This window comes from Cavia porcellus, unplaced genomic scaffold (genome assembly GCF_034190915.1).
Source record: "Cavia porcellus strain 051 isolate PalLab524CR breed Dunkin Hartley unplaced genomic scaffold, mCavPor4.1 scaffold_10, whole genome shotgun sequence".
In the NCBI taxonomy this organism is placed as follows: domain Eukaryota; kingdom Metazoa; phylum Chordata; class Mammalia; order Rodentia; family Caviidae; genus Cavia; species Cavia porcellus.
In genome coordinates, this window is record NW_026947493.1 from 80,869,163 (window position 1) to 80,894,898 (window position 25,736).

Below are 25,736 nucleotides of genomic sequence, written 5' to 3' on the forward strand. Positions count from 1 at the left end.
AAGTAGACAAATCAAAATGATGTAGAATATCGGATAGTACAGTTCTCTCTCCCCTTTTTTGAAATTTCATTTGCTGGGAATTTCCCTTTACTCAGTCAACGATGGTCCAAAAATACTAAATGAAAAATTCCAGAAATAAGCAATTCTGAAGATTTAAGTAATTTCGATTAGAGTACTGTTACTATCATTAATTATTGCTATTAATCTCTTACCATGCTGGACCCATACATTAAATTTAACACAAGCATGCGCTGTAAAGGGTGACCCTGCACAGTATGCGAGGTTGCATGCTTTCTGCAGTTTCCAGCATCCACAGGTGGTCTTGGAACGCATCCCCTCACTGTTAGTAGAAATTACTGCAATATCAGAAAGGAAGGTGTGTGCATGTGTGTGCATGTGTGCGCAGTTACTTAGACGGAGCAAGCACTGGAGCACGGCAGCAAGCAATGGCAGGAATTGGTTAGGAAGTCACAGAGAAGCAGCCAGGAACAGGGACTCCTGTTCTGGGTTCAAATCTCAGGTCGCCAGTACAACCATGCAACTTAAGCGCTTTGCTCCTCTGAGACTGCTGCTCTCGGTGGCTGTAAAAGGAGAGTAACAGTACAAATCTCACTAGCTGGTTCTCATTTGAAAATGTTCAGCAAAGAAAACTGTACGGAACCAGAGCGTGGGGTAAGACAGAGGATAATTTTGGGACCGCCTTCTCGTCCCGCCCCTAGAACCACCCCTCCTGAGCACAGCGCTGCACGTGATTGGCTGTCTACCTGTCCGTCCCGCCCCATCCGTGAATCTGACCCAATCTTGTACGTTTTCCGCGGAGCCATCTTTTCGGGTCCTGTGAATGGGCGGTTCGTGACGTTTACGGACGCGTACGTCACGTCACGCTGGGCGGAAGTGGCGCGGGCGGTTTGGAAAGCGGCGGTTTCAGCTGTGTCGCGCTCGGGGTTCCGCGCCGGCCCGCAGCGCCAGCCGGCCTGGGACGGCCGCGCCATGTCCACCCCTCCGCTGGCGGCGTCGGGTATGGCGCCCGGGCCCTTCGGCGGGCCGCAGGCGCAGCAGGCCGCCCGCGAGGTGAACACGGCGTCGCTGTGCCGCATCGGGCAGGAGACGGTGCAGGACATCGTGTACCGCACCATGGAGATCTTCCAGCTGCTCCGGAACATGCAGGTGCGCGGCGCGGGCGCCGGCCGTCCTACCCGGAGCGCCCTCCCCGAAGTGCCCTGGGCGCCGCTTGGCCCCCTTCTCCAGCTCCCACGCCTTCTCTGGTTATGGTGGAAACTGACTTTCAGAGCCTCTGCCCTCTTTCAACTTTTCGAAAGTTTATTTTTTCCCCCCAGCAAAATTTCTCCCAAGAGGAGCAAAACCCAGGCAACTAAAGAATGCATCCTCTGCCTATAATTTCTTTTTAAAAAATCTTGCTTTTTTCTTTTTGAAAAAAAGGCGGGTGTGGTGGCGCACGCCTGTAATCCCAGCACTCTGGAGTCAGGGGATCATTGGAAGTTCGAGGCCAGCCTGAACTGCATAGTGTGTCAAAAAAGAGGAAAAAAAAAAAAAAAGAATATTTAAAAAGCCCTCCACTTCTCTTGGCAGAACTGATGTATGATAAACCACGTCCACCTCAGGTTTTGTCAGATATAAATACACTCGTAAAAGCAGCCCCACACTCAGCAGTGAACCCTGTATGTCTGTGACCCAAGAAAGTTTCCTCTTGCCCCAGGATCAGTCTCCCCATCCCTGAGAAGCCTGGCGGCCCATGTCCTAAGCCGATCTGCAGTGTCTGAGCTCTACGTGAATGCGGGACAGAGGCCTTTGCAGGGAGGTCATGGTTTCTTCTTTGCCGCCTTCCTAGGTCATTCCTTATCCTTGCTGAGCAGTGTTCCATTGTGCGACTGTGCCACAACCTGCGTGTCTTCGATGGACCTTAGGGACCGTGGACATTCGCCTCTGGGGCTATTAATGTTGCTGTGAATGTGAGCTTACAGACCAGAGTGGCTGGATTGTATGGAATTGAGGAAATTTCTCCAGAGTGGTTGAACTGTTTTCATTTCCATCAGCAATATTTTAAAGATTCTTGTATCCGCTTGGCCTCATCAATACTTATTATCGTATGCTTATTTATTTTGCTTTGCTTGCTTTTTTATTCTCTTTGTATAGCTTTATATAGGAACAGACTCTAAATTGTTTCTTCACTTCTTCTTTTTCACCCTTCCTCCTTCCTTCCTTTTTTTCCTTCTCCTAGTGAGGATTGAACCCATACTGAGCTACACTTCCATCTTATTTATTTGTGAGGCAGGGTCTCAACTGAGTCCCTAAATTGCCTGGGCTGGACTGGAACTTGCAGTCCTCCTGCCTCAGCCTCCTAGAGTGCTGGGAGTACAGTGCTCTGCCATCATACCCAGTTCATTTTTATTTTGATGGAAATCTGTTTGGTTGTTCTCTTTCTTGGTGTCATACCTAAGAAAGGTTTACAGAACCCAAAGTGACAAAGTTTTCTTATATTTTCTTGCAGAAGTTGTGTATGTTTAGTTTTTGCATTTAGGTTTATAACGCATAACTCATCGTAAGTTGTATATTTGAGGGGTGGGTAGTGATAGATCTAATTTATGGTTTTGCTGTTGGGTGTCTGATTGTTCCAGCACCATTCAGCCAACTCATTTGAATGGTTCCTTCCCTTAATACTGCAGCATGTGAACATCATTCCTTTAAAAATGTATATTGGAAAAGATTAGACTAGAGCAACAATGTACATTATTAAAAGAAAGGAATGCAGGCTTATGACCTATATACAGAACAGTAGTGTCAGTGACTAGATTCCATGTGGACCTCCATAGGTAAATTTGTGAGGGACGGGATAGTTATTTGTGTGCCTTTTGCTTAGTGGTTCTGGGGTCTGGCTCATCTGAGACCCTTTGAGGCACATCATAGTTGGCTGAAAAGGCAGCCACTGTGTGTCCGTCTCTTCCCAGAAGCTTGAGGAAGAGGTTATGCCACTTTGATGATCCTAAAAACGCTTCATGTGGTGGCAGATAGCTTATGCACAATCTTCTTGTACAGTTTAGTCAACTGTGGTCCAAATGGATATTTTGATAGACCACATTTACCTTTTATGAGTGTATACTATGATAATATAATCATATTAATTATTGATAATATAATCACTATATTAGTTATTGTTAATCTCTTATTATGCCTAGTTTGTAAATTAAATGGTTTCATAAGTCTGTGTGTGCAAGAAAAAAATGTAGTAACAAGGTTTGGTACTGTCCAGGTTTCAGGCATCCTCGGGATTTTAGAACATAGCCCTCTCTGAGAAGAAGGGACTACTGTATATTTTAATAAGTATTCAGATTTAAAATCTTCCTCTGTAGTATTTGACCCAAAAAGGTAAAACAACATCAGTATAAACTGCTAAAATTTCTAAGCTTATGATTTAAGGAAATAATTATATATTAGGTGTCCTTTAGCTGCTTAGAAGTCTGATAGAAAGTGTGGGCTCATTTCTGGGAAAAATATATAAGCATGTTTTGAAAAAAATTTCAGGGAGCTAAAGAATGTGTTTCTCTAAGTCTCCATATTAAGATTCCTGCAGAAAACCACACTGCTTAAGATTCCCTGTGAAAAATACCGTTGCTTTGGTTCAGTTTATTAGCCTTTAAATCCCTTTGCAGAATATGTAATGTGTTCACAATTGAGGAAAAAACAGGACATTACTGTGAACATCCCTTTCCCATTTCTGTGCAGCAGGTATCTCAAAAAACCAAACCGAAAAAGAGAAAGACTGCTTACAATACTTACTTCTTAGGGAAATAAAAAAAAATAAAACAGTATTCCATGTTCTTGGTTAGTAAGACAATATATTAATGATGTCAAGTCTTTCTAGCGTGAGTGAGCTTTGATTTTCCCTGTAGGTGATGGTTGTTAAGGATTCTTAGCAGTGTTTTGGTGTATCCATCCATATATTTGATGTGCATTTTAAAAATTTTCCCCATTGCACACATAGTAGCATATTACATCATTTTGTGCTTTGCTTTTTTTGTTTGATATCTTTTGGAGCTTACTGCATATTCACACAGAAAGTGTTTCCCTTTTTATAGTGTGTAGTGTTCCACTGCATGGCAGGACTGTGCTTTATTACACCAGTTCTCCAGCGACAGTCTTTCGGAGCTCCTAGATTTTATGTCAGATAAAGTCTTCCCCACTGAAAACTCAGAAGAATTTTGTGACTTTCATGGTGAGGGACGTCCCTGCCTTACTCTTCCAGAAGGTCATGTCCCCTCTTCACTGAATCAGATGTTACTTTACAGAAAGGAACCCGTCCAGGGGTGCTGTGCCACTCAGCTTCCCATTGCTGTGACCAGGTCCCTCCAGGCAAGACCGGGAAGGAAGAAGGCTTGGTTTTGGTTCAGGGTTGAACCTCCGCTGGCTCCGGGGCAGAAGCATCACAGCACAGAGGGTGGTGTCCAGGATGCAGAGAGTGGGAGGAGAGCTAGGAAGGGGGTGAGGGATCAAATACCCCACAGTCGACTCCCCATGAGTCACCCAGACACACCGGGAGTGAGCTTTACTTATGGGGTTCCCCCAAGACAATCAGGCTGCTGACCATGACCAGCCATTGCAGATGGTCTCCTGCACGCTTGACCACCCGTTGTTGCCCAGCCTGGGCCACAGTGAGTCACAAGGAATGGTCTTCATCTGCACATAAAATATATAATGTACATAAGCAACAAAACTTCCTTTTTTGAATAATTTTTATTAGGACGAAAGAAGACGGCAGCAGAAACTGACCGATGGCTGGCTGCAGGGTACTGGGCAACTGGGTCATGGAAACTGTCACCAAAAGTGGCGTGTTGTGAGGAGTGTGTGCTACCGTGGTAACTGCCCACAGCCGCGGGTGACCTGTGGGCTGCTGGCTGGACACACTTGTACTGTACTCCGTGGAGCTGCCTGCCTTACATACCAGTGCCCAAGTGTCATGTTTTTTTGAAGTTCCCTGGCTATTCAGCTCATTCTGTGTTTGTACAGGCTAACGTATTTTAAAATGAGCTTTAGTTCTAATACAATGTTTTTATTAAGCTCATTCATGCTAAAAAGACTTGACATCATTAATATGTTGTCAGAATATGGAATACCCTTTTATTTATTTTTATTTCCCTAAGAAGTATTGTAAGTAATCTTTCTCTTTTTCTCTTTTTGGTTTGGTTTTTGAGATAGGTTCTCGCTGTGTAGCTTGGTTTGGCCTTGAACTCACTACATAGCCCAGGGCTGGCCTTGAACTCTCCCCTCCATCCTCCTGCCTCAGCCTCCTGAGTGCTCAGTTACAGACATGAGTCACCATACCCGGCATCAAGTTTTCGTTTTTTGTCTTGAGATTCTTAAAGTTTATCCCTAGGTATTTTATCTGTTCCTGGATGTCATAAGTGGCATTTGGTTTCCATTAGTTTCTGTAGGTTAAAGCAAAGCTGGTGCTTTTTGTTGATTCTGTGTTCGTCTCCTTACTGAATTCTTCCAACTTCAGTGACAGTCTGTGATCACTGCACGGCTTCCTGTAGGGTTCAGCTTTATTTGGACCCCTCCCCTTTCTTCCCAGTCCTTTGATCGGTGCTTCTAGAGCAGGAGCTAGCGGTCTCGGGAGGTTTCCTTTTGGTTCCAGAACTTGGTGGAGCTGCTGCTGCTTCCGTGTTAGTGCTGACTACAGCTGAGATAAATGTATCTTCTCACTTGGAGGAGTTTGTGTTGTGTTTCATGCTTGCCTTAAAGCATGAGCGTTGAATGCAGTTGCGTGTCTTTTTTGCAACTGGGGGTGTGAAGGTGTATTGATGGCTTTCACCCATAGACGGGAGTGAGGTGGTTATGGTGAGCTGGTCATTGAACAGTGTGTATCACTGTTGGGTTTGTTTGTTTTGTTTGTGACATTGCTGGGTGTGCTACCCTGCTCGGCAAGCAGGCAAGCACTCTACCATCCAGCGAGAGTTCCAGACCTCAAGGGATCTTGAGTGCTGTCACCATGTGCAGCGTGGGAACCTCATCTCTTACCTCACTGCCGCTCCAGCTTCTGGAACAGGGCTGACACATTGAGGATATGCAGTAACTTTTGAGTGAATTAATTAATCCTTTCTTTGAAAAGCCTGTATTAAAAACTAACATCCAAACTTATTAAGATGGTGAATTTGAAGAGGGCAGTTCTTGGCATTTCAAAGGGGTTATGTTTTCCTTTATCGTAGGATTTGTCAAGAGTTCCTTTACATGATGTATTTGTCTCACTGAATTTTTAAGTATAAATTGGTGAATCAAATAACTGAGACTGCACTGTAACATCTGTGTGTGTACACTATACCAGATACAGTGATACAAGTTTCACTCTTTAATAAGTAGGAAACAAGACAAGGTATGAAACATTGCATATGGCATAGTAAAAATTCAGGTATTTCTTAATACAAGATATAAGCATTCTTTTCTCATTATCACCCAAACAACAAAGCCAGTATCCATATGAACTCTGAATCATCACATGGAAAACCAGTTTTTCTAGCACCAGTTACTGAAGAGACTGTCTTTCTTCTGGTGGCCGTGTTTAGCTACTTTGTCAAAGATAAGGTGACAGAGTGTGTTTGGAGTTGGGACCACATCTTTTGTTCTGAGGATCTTTTCCACTGATTCTCAGGTCTGGTTTTTTTGCCAGTACCACGCTGATTTTATCACAGTAGCCTTGTAGTATAATTCAGATCAGAGGTTGTGATGCCCCCTAACTTACCTTTGTTGCCCAAGATTGCTTTTGCTATTCTAAGTCTCTTTGGGTTCCAAATGAATTCTAGGAGTGTTTCCTCTTCTGTGAGGTATGGTAATTATATATATTTGATATTTTGATTTAGATTGCATTAAATCTATGTAACAGTTTTGGGAGTATGGCCATTTTCACTGTGTTTGGTTTTCCTATCCATAAGCTGGGAATGTCTTTCCATTTTCTGATATCCTCTTCAATTTCCTTTTTCAGAGTACTGTAATTTTCAGTGTGTAGATCTTTTACTTCCTTTGTTAGATTGATTCCTAAGTATTTCTTTCTTCTAGAAAGAATGCTATGGTAAGGGTGTCCTTTCTCTAATTTCTCTCTGTTTGGCTCTTTCATATAGGAAGGCTATTGATTTCTGACTGTTGACTTTGTATCCAGCTACACTACTGAATTTGGTAGATTTCTACAAGTCTTTTGGTGGAGTTTTTGGTGTCTCCTATGTAGAGCATTGTGTCATCTGCAAATAATGATAATTTAACTTCTAATTGCTCTGGCTAGTGTTTCCAGGACAATATTGAATAGAAGTGGTGATAGTGGACATCCTTGTCTTGTTCTTGATTTTGAAAGTTCTTGATTTTCAGTTTTTGACCATTTAGTATGATGTTAGCTGTCTGGATAATATCCGATCCCTATATCGTGTATGCTGAATTGCCACTATGTAGACAACAATATGGAGGGTTCTAATCATTGTTACTGTCCTATCTTGTTTTGAAACTCACTCATTTTTACTTTTTTCTCTATAAAATAAATAAATAAACTGAATCATTAGGTGGTGCTTGGAAAACTTCATGAATGGAGAATTGAGAAGTCTTACTCTGTGTGATTGGGTGAACCTTGGTGCCATTTCCCTGGAAATATTTGATTATTAGATGAGACTTCGGTGTTCAATCACGTTTATTTGAGGCATCGTAAAGTATTGATCCCTGTGAATTTCTGAGGAACATTTTATCTCAGGTAGATGCAGTAGATAGCCTTAATTTAGAAACCATTATATTTAAAATGGGGAATTTGGAAATGAGAAAGAGCTACTCAAGCTGTGTGCCTAATACATTTTTGTCAGCTTTTTGTAGACTCTCCTAGTCTTTAAGTTTTTAGGTCCTGTTACTGTTCTCCTGACATTGTATTATGCATTTTTTTATTCTTGCTTCATCTTTTCTAAAAGTAAACTGAAATGTACTGAGTGGATGGACTGATCTTCTAGCTGTTAGATAGTGGATAGAGGCGTGATTCTAAATCACCTGATTCTAGTCGCCAAGGTAGATATATAGGGGAACTATAAATATAAACACCCATCGAGTAGAAAACAAAACTTTCTGCTCTTCACTGAGTTTTAGGCTGTTGCATATATGAAATGTGGGAATAAAATATTATGAATGGTTGCAGGAAAAGGAAGATTTTTATTCCTAAGTGGCAGCAGTTCCCATCAGGTCATGTTTAATTTTAAGTTCTAAATAATAGTCAGTTTCCCTTTACCTGTGATTTATCTCATGTCAATGTATATTTTAGGCTTTTAAAAAATTACCGAATAAAAATATACAAATATCTAGGCCACGATCATTATTAATGATACTGAAACACTGACTGATGTACACCTATATTTCCTGTTAATGGCTTTTTTTCAAGTAAAACTTTGGGTGATGTCTTTATACTTTAATGTGTGCTTTGAGGGTCTTGATTATTGCTAAAGTATTTGAGGAATATTTTTCCAACAGTATACTATTCCTTTTGTCCTAAAAAATTTCCAAGCTTCTTTTATTTAAACTGTATTTTAGCTTCCTGCTTCAGCTCAACAACTTGTTCCTTTCATATAGTAACATTAAGGTTACACATTCTTTTTAAAAGTTATACTTAGCAAATTAAAGGAAAAAAGGTTTTTCAACTATCAGGAGGTTTATTACAGAATTTTTAGGGTTGTTTTATAGCTGTGAAACAGTATACAAGTTGCTAATAAGTGGCACGTGTGACTCTTAAATTCTTTATATATTTATAAAATCGTCTATGTTTATGCATACATTCTTAAGATTGAATTTGATTAATTGTGAAGTGCCATAGTAGCTTTTACGCACTACCTAAAAACTGTGGGCTTTACTTAGCAAATCTGAACTCATGTAACATTTTTGTTGTTTTGCCTGGTAAGCTGCCAAACGGTGTCACGTACCACACCGGCACGTACCAAGACCGGCTGACCAAGCTGCAGGACCACCTGCGCCAGCTCTCCATCCTCTTCAGGAAGCTGAGACTGGTGTATGACAAATGCAACGAGAACTGCGGAGGGATGGACCCCATTCCTGTCGAGGTGAGTTGTCCCGCCAGGGAGGGTGAATGGGTAACAGATGCAAGACCGTGTCAAGACGTTTGTAATGTTTCCCCTCTTCTCTTTTACCTATTGTAGCAGTATTTCCAGGAGTTAAGTTTTAAAATTATGTGTGAGTGTATATGTTTTTTTACTGTATTTTCACATTAATTTCTAGGCACTTTGACTTCCAGTCTCAGTGATTTTTTCGTTGGTGGTATTGGAGGAGAGGTTTGTCTGTGGCAGTTTATAGTACAGTTATTGGTATCTCATTTTAATTAAATAAGTGTTTTTCCTTTCTTCTTTTTAAGTAGGAGTTCTAATAGCATCATAAAGTACTTTTAAAATGGAAACCATTTATAGATAAAAATTTTCTACCATCATTAATTTATATTGGATTTGTAGCCAGGGGAATCACACTTTTAAATATTTATTCTCTGAATTTAATCTTGAATATATCTGATTAACTGGGTGGATGGTATTTTTTTTAATGCTTCTTCCTGTTTACAGTTTAGATCACTGTCGCCTAGCGTAGCTAGAGAGTTTAGGTCTAGCACTGCCTGCACAGGACAGGTAGTGCTGTGATCGGTTTATTGGAGGTGAACAGAGAAAGTTAAACCACAAAAGGACCTGATAAGAAATGGTCAGAGGCAAAGAGAGAGATGGGAAATGGTGTTGACACTGACACGTGCTGCAGAGGAGTCAGAGAAAGTACAGACTGAAAACTGCCCAAACATTTTGCTGAACAGAATGCATTGGTATATTCTGATCAGGCATCATTACAACGGCTCTGGGGTGAAGTCAGATCCCCGAGGGTTGAAGATGAGAAGCAGCGATGAGCTGGACCCGCAGTTAGATACCAGTCTTTGATGAAGCAGAGAGAAAAATAAGAGAGAAAAGTAGTAGTAGATGAAAGGGGAGATGGGTCCAAGGATCTGGGGCATTTTTCACCTCTAAAAGAAGAAACTTGAGTGTGTTTGGGGAATGCAAGTGTAGATGGCGGTGAAGGAAGCGGCAGCAGAGAGGAGCCAGGAGGCGGGATGGGCGCTGACTAGGGGACCCGGTCATCCCCAGGTGGAAGGGCCGCTGCTCGAGGAGGGAGAGGAAGAAGGGGTGACTGTCGGTGTAACGAAGCTCCCACGTGTTGCAGGGATTTGAAAAAGTTAGGCCAGGAGACTCCTGAATTGACAGTTACCTCCAGCCACTTCCCACATTGGTGACACAGGATGCTGGAGACGGTGATCCGAATTCTGGCACAGACCACACGTATTAATTCTATTCTCCCACAAGTTCCATGACTCTTATATAAATTTTTTGTCGTACATTAACAAATAACGCTCTAACACTAAAAGAAGTTAAAACACCTAGAAATCGACAGAGGCAGCACAGTTTCAGGTGGCAGGTTAACAAGACTTATATAACCACGTCCATGACAGTCCTGTCCTTCTAGTGACGCTGAAAGAGAGCCTGTCTGGCTCAGGGGTGGGAATCACACTGGCTGTAATGTTGCGCGGTCTTACCCAGTGTTGGCAACGAATGCTTTGCTGATTGGATGAGATGGGTATTATTTAGCGGTGTTGAACAGTGTTGGAGACCACTGAAGTTGAATGCACATGCAGGGCTGTGGCGTGGCCTGGGCATGACTGAACTGAGGTGGAGGAGACACCTCAGAGGGCAAGATAGGCCACGGCTGAGGCCACCTAGAGACTTTCTGGATAGTTCTCTGTAATTAGCATCCTCTGTTGCTCTGAGGGGTCCTTGAACCCCTCCCAAGATCCTGTTCAGGTTTCCTCCATTGTCCACTCAACTCCTTGTTTGTTCTGATTGAATACCGGCTGCCTAGCATCTGTCAGCCGGCTGCTAGCAGAGTTATGAGCTCTGCTGAGGATCTCACTTCTGCAGCCCTGAAGACCATGCTGTATGTCTCATTCCTTTGAGCCTTCACCGTGCACCCATTTAGGGGTTTGGGGGCCTAGGAACAGACCCCAACAGTAAAGGATGTATGTGGTATATGTAAGGATATATATGGTTTATATAAAAGCACTGAAGTGATAGGCTTCTAAGTCTGCTGTTTCTGACCTGTGCCTGAACTAAAATTTATCTGTAAGCTGCCCTGCAGTATAGAAATTGAGCCTAGTTCGATGCGTGCTCTGTCCCACCCCGTCAAAACATTGGATCGGGTTTTGACTTTTATCTCTTGCTCTTCACTCCAGCAACTGATTCCCTACGTGGAGGAGGACGGCTCCAAGAACGAGGACCGGGCCGGCCCGCCCCGCTTCGCTAGCGACGAGAGACGGGAAATCGCCGAAGTAAATAAAGTGAGTCCCCGCGTCTTCCGTTTCGGATTTCCAGGCAGAAATCAGAGTTTAGTGTGACTCAGAAGCATCGTTTGATTTACAGATTACATGAAGTTCTTTTTGACCAACTCAGCCTATGGAGCATACAGCTGAGAACTAAAAGCAGAATTCCGTCTGGAAAGTGGAAGGGCGATCCAGAACTCAGAGTAAAGCCCTTGGAAGAGCCACACTGGCGCGCAGTCACCTGCCTGCCTCTCTGCTCCGCGGAGTCTACCTTCCTAGCTTGCAGTATATTCGGAAGAGCAAATGATAAAACTTTGCAAGTAGGAAATTAAATGTCTCAACACCTGAATAAGAAATTGAGGGAGTTAGCAAAGTGTTATCCTCCCCAGCCTCCCCTAAAAGTTCCTGACTAGAATGTATTTATTGCTGAACATTTTCAAAAGACAGTGTTCAGATAGTTCTCAGGACCCTAAATTAGAGAGAGCTGTTAGTTCACTCTGTGGTGGAAACATGGCCTGGGTGTACCAAACCCTAATAGAAATAGCATAATGAATAAAACTACCAACTTACTCTCACTTGGAAATACAAAGTTCCTCTTCTGACACTCTTAATGCTCTTTAACAGAACTAACAGTGTAGCACCCCATCTTAAAGAGGGTTTTCTGAGCTAGAATGAGGACAATTGAATTTATAGACATAGTACCGAATGTCCAGTTACCTTGGGAAAATCTTGTTCTCAGGTGGCTGAAAGACATCTGATAGAGTTTAATACTGGTTACTGATTCAGAGAACACTTAAAACAACCAAGAAGAGTTTTTGTTAACTTTTATTTCAAATAGCTAACATTTTTATACAGATGAAATACAGGTTTTCCTATTTAAAAACAGGTATAAAATACAGTAGTATTTTAGTATTTAAATTTGAAAATAAAAGTAGCCGTACTTTTTAGAAGTCATACCCAGTTCAAAAAAGAAAACAGATAAATATGCTGTTCGGAAACAGGAGTTAGGATACTGTTTACAGACCTGTTAAAATGCCCAGAGGACCTCATTTGATAAAAAGTAAACTCTGTAAGACTTCTGTAAAAGGGCTTAACACAAGATTGATAACATTTGTATAATGCTATAAACCATAATAAGTTCACAGTTGCAACAAGAAATATTAAGTAGACAGGAATTATGTTAGTGATATTGTGACTAACCTTACTAAAATATATAAGTTTTGAGTAATTAAAAGAACATCTAAAGTTCTTGAGAGAGCAATAAACATAAAAATGTACACTTGGTTATTTTAATACAGTAACAGTCCAAATCCAAATAGGACTTTTTTAAAAGCGTGCAAAAATAGTAGGATTTTAGTGTAATAACAATTAAAAAACAAACCCCAGTAAAATCCAAATGGGTTATTTTTCCTTGAAAGTACAAAGATTTTAGAGAAACTTCTGATAAATAAGAGTAATAAAGCACAATAATTTAATTCAGAATTTAAAATGTAATACAAGGAATTTATAAAAGCAATAATTAAGCATGTGTTGTGGGTATAAGTATAGACCGATTATTAAAATTACAGCTCATAAAACAGCCTTCCCATCAATATGAGAATTTAATATGACAGGAGAGGGAGCGTATGGAAAATTAGGCTTTAAAAATATAGAAAATTTAGTGGAAAATTAAACCAACTTTTATATTATACCAATATGTCAAAATGGATCTCAGAGTGGAAAATAAGACCTGCAAGACAAAATATTGGAAAATTCAAAGAAAAATGTATTTCAGAACATAGCAGAAAGGAAAAAGGTAGATAGATTTGGTAACTTTTTTGAAAAGATAACATAAAGATTCCAGTCAATATTTCCAGCAAATGTGTTAATAAATCAGTAGCCAGTATAACAAAGGACTAAGATTGCAAGTTGGTCAAGAATGAGCAAAAGATGGAGAATTTTAATTTAGATCTTAAAAAATAAATGGGGTTGGTGGTCTTCAGTGTGAGCCATTTGTAGACTCAGAAGTGTTTTGGGTCTGTTGATGATGTGCGTGTCAGTCCGGGACCCTGCCGTCCCGTCAGCCGGTCTGCAGCTGTCCTTCACTTTCAGAGCAGCTGGACTCCGGTTCCCCAGGAAGGCGGGCCAGGGGCACAGGGACTCAGCCACCTGTGGGCTGGGCCTCCAGGGTTGTCGTCACAGTCCCTGAGCCCGTGGGAGGCTCCCTCTGTCGGTCCGGGTCTCCCTGGGGGCCAGCTGCATGCTCAGGCTTTGTTGGCCTGCGCCCTTGGGCTGCCGTCTACTCCTGTGGGTCGCTCACCTCTGTCCTCTTCAGCTGAAAATGTGCCCTTTGCTCTGCGGTTCTGCTTCTGATCACTTCTCTGCTGTGGGTTTATAGCTTGTTTGTGCTTCTGCCACTTTTATTAGGGCTTTGGAAAAAAGGCTCGTGTGTATTTTGATCACAGATTTTGCTGGAAGGTATTTTTTTTAAAGAACTGTTAGGGAAACGTGGCTTCTCTTGAATGGCACCGGAAGTTCTTGCCTCGGCCTCAGAGCTCTGTCTGTCTTCCTGGAAATTCCCATCCATTTATTTTGAGAAAGCCCTGGAGAAGTAGGCAGTGAGCAGACATGAAGGACCGCAGAAACTGAAATTTCAGGCTCAAACACGGAAAAAGAGTAAAATCAACCGCCTAAAAGCAAGCAACATGGGTATTTTTCAGTAGAAAGTGGATTTTTTTTTATTCTTTTTTTATCTGAATTGAGTATAACATAAATTTTGACTGTGAGCAGAATAGTTAACATTAGTATTGCACTTTATTATTTTACTCCAGCTTCTTCAAATTCTGTATCTTCCTTCTAGAATACAGGATTTGAAGTGATATTTTTAAAACTAGGAACTCATAATCCAATGATATTTTTTTTCCTTAATGGCACATGTGCTTGAGAGGGTTCCCATGAGAACTGTTGATTTTGAATGATAAACTGTTCTAATTTAATTATTTAATCACAAGAATGCTATTAAAAAGGTAAGATTCATTGATTGATTTTCAAGTGTTTATAAACATCTGTATTCACAGACTGAAGTTTTTGTCTTTTTTCTATTATCATCAATTAGTGGACATTCTTATTATGCAAGTAAGGGTTGCCGATTTTTGTTTCTGGTTTTTCAGTGTGTAGATAGGAGAGTTTTACAGGTGATGGGATCTCACCAGTGTGTTAGTTTCTGTCACTGTAGTAAATACCAAAAGGTTTGTTTTGGCTCCCAGTCCAGGGACTTCGGTCCCTGCCTCCTTGGCGCTGTTGCAGTGAACCCAGGGCAGCGCAGTGTGTTGCCCTCACCTTGCAGTATGTGTTGGAGGGGACCCGGGGTGTGGCGTTCCAGAGGCCCTGGAGGCCCTGCCTTCATGACCTGAACCCCGGGGGAACCCCCTGCAAGTCTCCTCCAGACGGTGCCCACGCAGGGAGCCAGGCAATTTCTCAGCATCGGGCCTCTGCGGGCCTCTGGTCCGAACTGCAGCAGCGAATACGGAGACAGGCACAGGCCGAAGTCCCCACCGGGTTTCGGTGTGCTGTCTTCTAGATTTAGAGAAGGCTTTAGATTGGATTCTTTCTTTCTTTCCCTTAATATTCAAGTCTTGGGGCGCCTGCTCTGTGCGGGGCATCGTCCTGAGTGCTGGGACCTCCCGTGAAGCAGCCCTGTGTGTCTGGTTCCTCCAGGTGTGTGACCAGCACACGGGTTTCTTCCTGGGGAACACTGGGCTCTAATGGGAACATGGGACTCTTAACAGGAAGAGGGGACTTTAATGGGAACACGGGACTGACTCTAAGGGGAACGTGGCAGTCTCGGCTTCCTGTGCTCATGGTGTGGCCTGATGGGGTTTTTTTTTTTTTTTGTTAAGGCAAAATAAAACATTAAGAGGTACAAATATGCATATAGTCATTTATAAATAAAAGTAGTATAATTTACTCATGAAAAAATAGCTAAAACCCACAAGCACACTGGATGTTTGAAGGATTCCATATTCAGTCTCCAATCACTTCCCCCTCCATCATGATCTGTTAGTTACAGCAATTTTACCGTGACTACAGGAAAAGCTCTTACCAGTGATCATCACACAGGGGGAAAGTTTTCAAGAATGCTGTTTAAAAATGAACCAGTGCAAACAAATTCCAATTATAAGGGATACAGTAAGGCTCGGGGTTATCTTCGTAAAAGTAGAAAGTAAAAATCCTAAACATGTATTCAGTAAGGAAGGACAAAGCAGACTGCATTGATGGATCTTTACAGAAACAAAAACACTGCATAATATTTTTCATGCATTGACATTTGCTTATATCAAGGTGCTTTATGGATCTATATAATAGGTAATAAGATTATATTTTTCACATTCAATTAGAACTATCCAGTCTTCTTAGAATGCCAATTTCTTTTTATTTTAAATGAACAAAATAAATAATGTATTCTCTTTATCCCCGATTGGTCACCTTCACATGCGGCTCTGTCTTGGAACCAGTATAGGGACACGTTGATTACATTAGTCTATCTGGTTCCTAGTGACATGTGCTGACCACAGTGCCATGAAACTGAGGTGTAGAATTTATAGTCAACATTTGATGTAAGCCATGATTAAAATGGCCTAGTATAGTAGCTTTTTTGGTTTATTTAAATACTTTCCGTATTTTCTTCACATATATTAGAATTCTTAAGTCCTGATATCCAATTAAAAAGGTGAATTCTTGTTTCAGACTCTATGCTTTAGGGACATTAAAGCTATTCCACTGACAGTGAAATGAAATTGAAAGAAGTATGGGTAACATTTATAGGGTTGACGCATAATCAAGCCCATGCATTTAGAAACCATTTTTGATCAGGTGTCACGGCCTTTGTATGAATATTAAATTACACAGTATGACTTAGCATAAACACATCTCCTAAGTACTGCATCTACTCTGCTTACACGTTCACCTGTTAATGTAACAAATTAGGCACAGCTGACGGATTTTGAAAATAGCAGCTGTCAACCTCTGTTAAAATCAATCAGGGCAAGAGTGTATATATTAAATCCTATATCATGTCATGAAAATTTATTTACGATTTAGCCACTAATAAGCATAACTGTCAGCTTTGCCGTCGATGTCTTGTGATGTGTTTTGACTCGAGATATTTTGCTCCTGTGCTAATTTTGTAATTTAAAACTTTGTGGTGTCTTTGAGAAAAAGTGTCCATATGTACCTTATACGATACTTTTTTTAAAAAGTCTATTGGCTAGATTTCATTGTTACCCTAAAAATACTCTTTATCTTTTTGGAATTAATGAGGCTTTAAGAAGGAAAAACACAAATACATCAAGTTTATATTCCCACAGAGTACCCTCAAACAGTTTTACTGGTAGGCTTTCCATTTATCCCAGTAATGGCAACATTGTGGGGCCATCAGAATCCTGTTTCCATGCTGATTGTAAAGTCTGCCTTTAACCACCCAAGAATATCATTTATTTTTACTAAAAATGCAGTCGCTGAGCCTCATTCATTAGACTTGGCCTTTCGGTGGTTTTCAGCTGTTTCTGAAAACCTCCTCCGTCCTCTTTTCATGGGGTGTGCCGTAGAGTCCACTCCAGAAGGTTAACCTGCTCTGTGTGCCGTAACCACTTGTACCGTCAGGACTTTGAGTGGCTCCCAGTTACCCACTCACCACCAAGCCAGGTGCGTCCTCCTTCCTCCCTCGCGTCCGCCCATTTTTCTGGGCCCCACACGCGTCCTCTCCTGCTTGGCTGCCCTTTGCAGTCAGAGGCATGTTTCTCTCCGGGAGCTCTGCAGCATATGCTGTTTCCCTCGCCATCTGCCTTCCTGGTTAGAGTCTACCCAGCTAGGCGCTGTCTTCCTCCTACTTGCTTTGAAAGTCTGAAACTTGCAGAATGATCATATTCACCAATTCAAATTAGATTTTCTGTTCACATTCTTTCTGTAGTGCTCCTCTTGAAAAGTTGGAAATGAGAGAGGCGTTGTAGTAGCTGAAGATTTCACAGCTGAGGGTGAAGGGCCACCTTGGAGCCGTTTGTTTTGCAGCCATGAATTCACTAAACCAGACTTACTGTTTATCTTGGTCGCTGATTGTCATCTTAACCTGTGAGTGTAGGAAAAACAGTTGGCAGGGACCTTCAGTGCCGCAGTCCCATCTCATAGCAGAGAAAATAGAACAGGAGGCTTTGTCTAGGTTCAAATGACAAGTTAGAGACAAAGTTAGAACTCGAACTGAGATTGCCAGCCTGCCAGTGCTCGTACGTGCTGCTGCCGCCCTTGCCCGGTGGCACAGGTGTTGATTTCTGGTCTCTGGGGTGAAAAAGGCTTGGCCATGCCTCACCTGTCCCAGTAGTGTCAGGTCATTGTGTTACATAACATGCACAACTGCTTTGCTGTCTACTGCATGGTCGCCCTGACAGTCCTTAGGGGATGCCTCACCTGGCAGCTCATCAGGGAGCCTGGATGACTGAAAATACAAATAGTTAATCTGTTTCCACAGAGACCGTGTTAAGGTGAGCCTTAGCCAGGTGTGGTAGCATGTGACAGTAATCACAGCACTCTGTGCATCTGGCTTACAAAGATCATGAGTTCAAGCCCAGCCTGGACAACTTAGCAAGTTAACTTAGTGACTTAGCAAGATCCTGTCTTAAGGATAATAATAATTGAGTTAGAGACGTAGCTTAGCATGGAGGTGCTGGGTTCAATCCCTAGTTCAAAATAACAGTTAATATTGTGAAAGATTATCAGTCTCTGTAAATTGCTTTTCCACTTTTACTTTTAGTTATCTATTTCCTGGCTTTTCTAACTATTGATGGACAGATAGGCAGCTAACAAGATTTAGGTATTGAGTTGTGCTGGTAAAAATGGATATTCATGTAACAGTATCTAACTGTACTTAAAATGTGAACAACTGAATCGTAGTTTGCTTTTGAGTAAAATGAAAATGAGATCTCTGATTGACTGTGTGCTAGCTTACCTGGAGGTTGTTTAATGTAGTATCCTTAAAAAAACCTAATAAAATATGTGTCTCCAAATTTCATGTTCCTAAAAGATTTTGAACACTAATGTCTAACTAGAAACTCTCAACTTTTATCTTAGTTTACTTAAACAGATATTTGCCACATAAGACCTGAAGAAAGGGTGTTTAGAAACTTTATAGCCCATAGTCTAGTGGAACCCAGCAGTGGAGCTGCACAGACACCATGTGCCCGCGACGCAGGCGCGCAGCAGATCGTGGCTGTGAAGTTGCTCTCGCATCCGGCCCTGCGCTGTTTCAGTGTGAGCACAGGCTGTACCTCCTGCGGGGGCAGGGTGCCGTCGCCCACAGTTTGGAAAGGCCAGTTGCATCAGAGGTGGGCGTTGGATTGTGCGTCGTCCTTCAGGTTGACAGTTTATGTTGTGTCTGCCATGAGCATTTGCTGGATACTTCCTTAGGTGCCAGCAGTTCTAACACTACATGAATCAGATAATTTCATCCCCCTGAGAACCCCAGGGAGGTTGGCTCCTTACCTGCGTTTTTCTGCATTTGTCCAGCATCATCTGTTCATAATCAGAGGCAGCTGAGCTTCTGAACACCCAGAACCTGGCTCAGTGTGTGCTCTGACCGACCTCTGAGTTCTGCCCCTGGGAAATCCAGATTCTTCAGCTTTGTAGCAGTTAAGTGTTAGCTCTTCCCTCGGTGCTGGAAGTAGAAGAGTCGGGGGCCTTGTGCCTCAGGCTCCTGGGCTGACTTAGAGTTCAGGAGGCCGTCAGGGAGTGTCTGAGGCTAGAAAAGCGTGGAGACCTGGTGCTTTACAGGATGTGTGGTTCACTTTTCATCTAGATCATTGGAGTCCTCACTTAGGACATTTTAATCTTTTAACTTCATGCTCCATATTTATGAAACATTTTTGATAAATTCTTTTTATTTCCACAGAAACTCAAACAGAAGAATCAACAGCTGAAGCAAATTATGGATCAATTACGAAATCTCATCTGGGATATAAATGCCATGTTGGCAATGAGGAACTAAACTGATATTTAAATTTCCTGTTCTTTGCATGTTATATCACTGTTTTTTCCCTCAAGTATTTTCCCTTTTGAAAAACATTATTTATATGCTTTTATTTTAGTCACTAGAACTAAAGTTCCCATTTTTACATTGTAGTTTTAAAGTTTTAACTTTTTTTGTAAATGCTGTTGATTCTATGAAAAATTATTTTATTAAATTTTGATAATGTTTGCGATTTGATTTTCTTCACAAAGTGAGTAATGGCTTTTTAAAAACAAAATCAAGCTTTGTAAATAAATTTTAAAATTTGATCAGTGGTTTTGCTTGTTTCAGTTACCCTTTTAGAAGAAAATGTATCTTTTACAGATGAAAAAATCTACAGTCCTTTTGTGGTAAAATTAAAATTAAAGATGTAAGTTACCTTTTCAGTTCAACATTACAAATTTAGTTTTATTACCAAACCAGTTAAAAATAAGAAAATAGTTAACTTGTATGTTGCCATGAAAATTACTTTTATGTAATTATGTAGTTTTTCAGCCATTGGTGGTGAGATGCTTTGTGTCTAAAAGGAAAGAAACAGTATTTGAAGACAGGAGAGATTAAAATCATACCGGTGGACCGGGGGTTTAGCTGAGTGGTGTAAGTACCTGCTTGGCAAATGCAAGGTCATGAGTTCGATCCCCAGTACCAAAAGTAAATAAATAAATAAATAAAATCACATCTGTGTGCTTATCTGCGGCCTGCTTTAGAACAAGGAAGCAATCCCTTCATTTTTCAGATACGTCCTCAACATAATTGTGAGGGTGTTTTGAAAACAGGACCCATTTAAGAGTTGTAAATCAGATTGTTCTCTGTGGCAGGTGAGCTTCCAGTGGGCAGTGAGTCCTTTGCAGGTCTGCTGATGGGAGCTCCACTTTTCTGGACACTCACAGGGTCCTGCCTTCTCTGTAGCCTGAGGCAACTGTCAAAATACTGTTTGGCTTCTCTTGTATGTGAATACAGTTTCTCCCGAAGATCACACAAGAAACTGGTAACTGGCTTCCTCTAGGGTGGGGAACCGAGTGAGTGATATCAAACTTTAAAAGACACTGACATTTCACTGTATGGCCTTCTGTAACTTTTGAACTTTATACCATGTACAAATATGCCTGTCAAGGCATCTGAAATGAATAGGCACTTTTCAGGTAAAGAAGTAGAAATGGTAAATAAAGATAAAAAATGTTCAACATCACTGGTCGTTTGAGAGATGCAAATTAGAACAACACTGAGATCCCATCTCCAGAAAGAATGGCTATTACCAAGAAATCAAAAAGGGCTGGTGGGCTATGGGAAAAAGGAACTCTCTTCACTGTTGGTGGGCGTGTAGACTGGTGCAACCACTGTTTTAATCAGTGTGGAGATTCCTCACAAACTAGACCTAGAGGTTCCATTTGATCTAGCTATTTCCCTTTTTGCTATCTTCCCAAAAGAATTACAAGCATCATACCACAGTGGTATATGTGCACTCGTGTTTACAACAGTACAGTTAGTAATAGCTAAATCTTTGAAACAACCCAAATGCCCATCACCAGATGAGTGGATAACATGTGGGATTTGTTCTTTATAAGGAGTGCTATGCCATAAAGAAGTGTGTGCTTGAGACATTTATGGTAAATGAATGGACCTGGAGACTGTGCTCTTAAGTGAAACAGTCAAGGACACAGGAATTCTTTCTCTGGTGTGAGAAGGCAAAAGGGTAAATAAGGGATGGACAATGGGTATTGTAAACTAGGAAGGAAGTTTTCACGTGGGAAAGGGAGCGGGGATACACAACAAAGCTTTTGTAAGAGGGCCCCCCTTTTCCCCTCTTACAAAATGGAACGGAAAAAAAGAAATCAAGGTACATCACATATAGGCACAGATTCCGTATGATGTGATCATCATGTCTAAAATGTAATGGTAAAATTAATTTTTAAAAAGTAAGGTGTTCTAATGAAAGTACAAATTGCTACTCAAAAAGAGGTGGCAGAGTGCAAGAAGGCAAACCAAACCATGTAGACATTGTTAAGACTGCTAACCTGAGGGTCATTAGAACAGTCCTGAGCACGCCCAGTGGCCTTCAGGCAGAGGTGACTTCCCTGAGCCGGGCTTCTGTGGAGCGCCAGAGTGGGGGTGAAGTTCATACACAGCTGTGACAGGGAGAAGAATGCAAACCAGTAGGCTAGCCTGCAAGGTGTCCATGGACCAGAGGTGTCACCGTTACAAGTAAGACAAGCAGGGATTTTACAACTTCACGTTACATAAATGTGTTCTATATAACGTGGTTACCATTGGGAGCTTAGGGCTAGTTACTTTAATACTGACAATTTCTATGTTAGAAAAAAATAAGCATTTTGACCTAAGCTTTTGGTGTCTTAGTAATCACACAGCTGCTTAGGTCATTCAGAATGTCACCAGCAAAACACTTGGAGAGTGTGGAAACTGCAGCCTCTGGTCTTTAAACAAACTTAGCCCCATGTTCCCGCCCCTTTCTGAAGCAGTTCAGAAAGTCTTTCCCTGGTGTCTTCCATTGTGGCTGCCTGGATGCCCTGAACAGATTGGAAGCTTTTACCTTCCGTGGTCATTTTGACAAGGAGGAGCCTGAAGTGGCATGGTGCCACATCCCGCCAGGAAGGTCTGAGGGCACTCAGTTGTGTTTTTATTTAACAAAAATTGCTGTAAACATTTTTGAATCAATTCAGGATGAGGCAGTTGTGAGAAGACACCAAAGAGGACTTCCAGATGCTTCCCAAAGTGGCAAAAACCATGCGACAGTGTTCAAAGCCAAGGGGAGTGTTCTTCGAGGGATTCAGGGGAGTATGTCTCTTACTGTAATAGTGTCATGGTTTATGTCTGTGTCCCCCAGGCCTCATGAGTCTGCATTGTGCATTTGTGATTGGTTCATTGTCTAGTGCTTGGGTTGATGGTGTCAGGGCTCCACCCACATAGGGGTGGAGCCAGGATGTGATGTAATGGCAGGAAGAAGGTGTGTCTTGCTCTTTGCTGGTTCCTGCTTGCTGTTTGCAGCCACCATGAAGTGCGGCCCAGCCATGGCCGCCTGCCTTGGAGCCAACTGAGTGTAGACTAAAACCTCCAAAAATGTAAGAAATAAAGCTTTCCTTTCCCAACTTGCACTTCAGGTATTTTGTCTCAGCAACGAGTAAAAAGTAACTAAGACAGATGCTAAGACAGACTCTGAAAGCCTGGGGTAATACCAAGGGCTGAGAGTCCGACTGTGTGAGTGGGTGAGGTGGGCAGACTACCCTGGGTCACAAAGCCACCCTGTGGCCAGGAATTGTGCAGGGGAGTCTTGAAAAGTGTGCTGTGCAGTAAATACTAGGGAAAAAGGAAAAGTTTTCTAGAAAAGCAAACAATAGCAGTCATGGTCTACTGATGGTCTCAGATATGACATCAATTATTCAGCTTCCAAAGCCAAAACACATTTATAGAAAACCCAATGCATCCTTTACTGTGATGGAGAAATGACTCGTCCTAACTTTAATATTTTTCTTTTGAATTTGTAGGCTTCTCTGTTAACATTTTCCTCTGCAGCTGTTTCTTCACAGCTGTTTATATTAATTGCAATTTGATCATGTCAGGTCTTGGTTAGTCTGGGTTAAAGCTAAGGAAAAATAAAAGCTAAGGACAGATGAAAGGAAAGCTCAGGATTCTGGGAAGGACAGTATCTTTAAAATGCTTTTGTAATCCACAGTCTTGATCACTCAGTCTTGAGATCTCTGGGCACTATGACAAGACCAAATGTGTTAACTCGACATTTTGATATAGTTCCACCTTGAGTGATTCATTTTCTTTCTCCAAATTCACACTAAAGTTGAAGTTAGAGAGTTTTTTAGCTCTGAACTGAAATGTATGCTTATCCTAAGGCCTGAGAATGTTGTTACCCTGAATGTTGTTCAATTTACCTAAAATAGCTGGATACCTTCAATTTTTGTCTAATTTTTAAAACACTAGGTTATGAGGACTGATTTTGAGTATAAATTGTAAATATTCTAGGTATGTTTTAAACATTAATTTTGAATTATTTCACATCTTTTTAGACCAAAGAATTAGTTACTAGATTCAATATTTTTATACATTTTTATAGAACTGACAATCTGCTGATGTAAAAAAATTCAAAATTTTTTAAAGTTCTTATTGTTGCCAAAAACTACTGGAAAATTAGCAAAGCAAGGGTAAGTTTATTTTCTCTGTGCATTTAAGATACCACCAAAGAGCCTGCTGTTTGGGAAAATCTCAACTTACTTTAACTCCTTTAGATAGCTCTCTGAAGCAGTACCTCATTGATAAAAACAGGCACGAGAATCCTTAGGTACATTTTTTAGGTGCAGGTATACTAAACCAAAATCTTTAAAATAGAGCTCAAAAAAGTTATGCATTTAACAAATATTCCAGGTGATCTACCACTAGCATGGAAAAATATGTTCTAAGCAGTTTAATGAGGCTTGTTGCATGTACTTTGATGTGAAAAAAACCTTCAAAAATAGCAATAGTGTTATAAAATATTATGCCATATTTAGAGTTCTGGCCTTTGGATATTTAAAAATTTTGTTCCTTACCAGCAGTTCTCAATCTTTGGTGCACATTAGGATCAACTGAGGAAATGTTAAAATTCCCTATGCCAAAGCCACATCCCAGACAAATTAAATCAGAATTCTGGCGTGGGATCCTGGCTTCAGCAGACTTCAAAACTCCCCAAATGATTCCAAAGTGAAGCCAAGGTGAGAACCATTTCTCTAAATAGATTTATAGGCATGGAAAAAAACCTCAGGGAATTTTTTTCCCCAGTAACAGTAAAATATTTGAAGCAAAGAAATTTAAGGGGCAAAACTCTAAAACTTATTTCTACCTGCAAGTATATTTTTTGAAGAATAATTTTGGGTATCAAAGGCAAAGACTCTCACCTGTGTTACACAAATCAAAACCACTCATGAAAACACACAAGAGACACCTCCAAACAGCAACTCCTGCAGGAAAAGGGAGCCATGGGGATCGCGGCGTGGGCTTCCATCCTAGGAGGACCTGAAACTCGCACAGGAGCTCGAAGGAAGGCTGCCTTTCTCTGGTTCTTGTTCTACACACAATGTGGCCACATCTGGGTTTAGAAGAACACTAACCTGCCTGCGTAATTTACTCCTCCAGGGTCATTGACTGCTCACTTCCAGACTCCTGGCGTTCCAGATGGGAGGACCCTTCACTCAGAGTTGCAGAACGGAAGCTAATAGGACAGCCGTTGAGACAGGCTCTCAGATAGGGTGCTCCCCAATCCACAAACCGGATGTTCACCAGGTAACCCCAAAAAAACCACTGAACTGCTGAAACTTCTATGGTACCATGGAGCAGAAAACAAAGTTCAAGTTAGAGGTCTCCTACCCGTGGAATACTGCACAAAACATCTCTGTGCCCAAATCTGAACAATCTAACTTATGATACAGACACAAGGGGATGAAGGAAGGGAATTAGGATGTATTATGTACATGCTCTAATTCTCTACAGGCAATGTAAACATTGTGTACTACAAACATATACTAATAAAAAAATATCGAAAGAAGAAGGAATGTTATCAAAATGTTCAACTCTGGGAGATGAGCACGTTGCACACTTTAATTGCAGTAAGGTGAGGGAAATAGTTTTCAAAACAGCTTTCTGAGAGGGAAAAATGTCATTTGTGAAAACTCAATACCTAAACTCTGCAGATGGCACAGCTAACAAATAAATCAATTAAAGAATGCAGAGTGCGAACAGAAACATAAATGTGAATTAAAACCATACAAACTTCAAGCTAATGTATGAAGTAAGTATTTTAACCACGGGCACTAAAATTTTAAATTGAATTCTCTGATGAAACAGAAAGCTGGTGTAATTGCCTGAGTAAAGGGTGGTTTGAGAATTACAGCTGGTAGGGAAAGAAATAAATGCTGTCTCTGTTTTGAATAGACAGTAAAAGCATGACGGATGGAGACTGAGGGCTTGCCAAGATCCCAACAAGAGTCCAGGTGATAGATAACTACAGCTTGAAGCAGAGCCGCAGTGGCAGAATTAAGTAGGAGAGAGTTTTTCTGCTTGGATGCTCAGTCCCAGTGAGGGGGCCACTGTGTCCAGGTTGGCTGAGCTGTTTGCTGGAGGGGCTTTCTTCTGATTGGAGGATTTACTATTTCCTGAACCTTTAAAGGGTTTTTCAAGGAGTGTTTTGTAGCAGTACTGGGTGCTTCTTTTCTTGTTCCTAAGACTGTGTCGGGGGTTAAGGAGAAGAGAGGGCAGGAGGGGTCTCCTTCCGCATGGTGGAGAACCAGGCCATCCTATACACAGCAGCCTTGCCCTGTCCCACAC

General features: G+C 41.4%; 1 protein-coding gene across 3 annotated transcripts; it reads left to right on the plus strand.

Moving 5' to 3' along the window:
- Positions 1-883: 883 nt before the first annotated feature.
- On the plus strand, positions 884-25,187 carry Med30 (mediator complex subunit 30). Of its 3 annotated transcripts, none has more exons than XM_063257656.1 (4): positions 884-1,167; positions 8,925-9,083; positions 11,294-11,398; positions 24,549-25,187. In XM_063257656.1, the coding sequence occupies exons 1-4, from the start codon at positions 991-993 to the stop codon at positions 24,555-24,557; spliced, it is 450 nt and encodes a 149-aa protein (XP_063113726.1). In that variant the 5' UTR covers positions 884-990; the 3' UTR covers positions 24,558-25,187. The 3 variants fall into 3 exon arrangements, with proteins under 3 accessions (XP_063113726.1, XP_063113727.1, XP_003479877.1); XM_063257657.1 differs by lacking the exon at positions 24,549-25,187 and adding an exon at positions 11,481-19,329; XM_003479829.5 differs by lacking the exon at positions 24,549-25,187 and adding an exon at positions 19,296-20,088 and having other exon boundaries at positions 886-1,167.
- Positions 25,188-25,736: the final 549 nt, after the last annotated feature.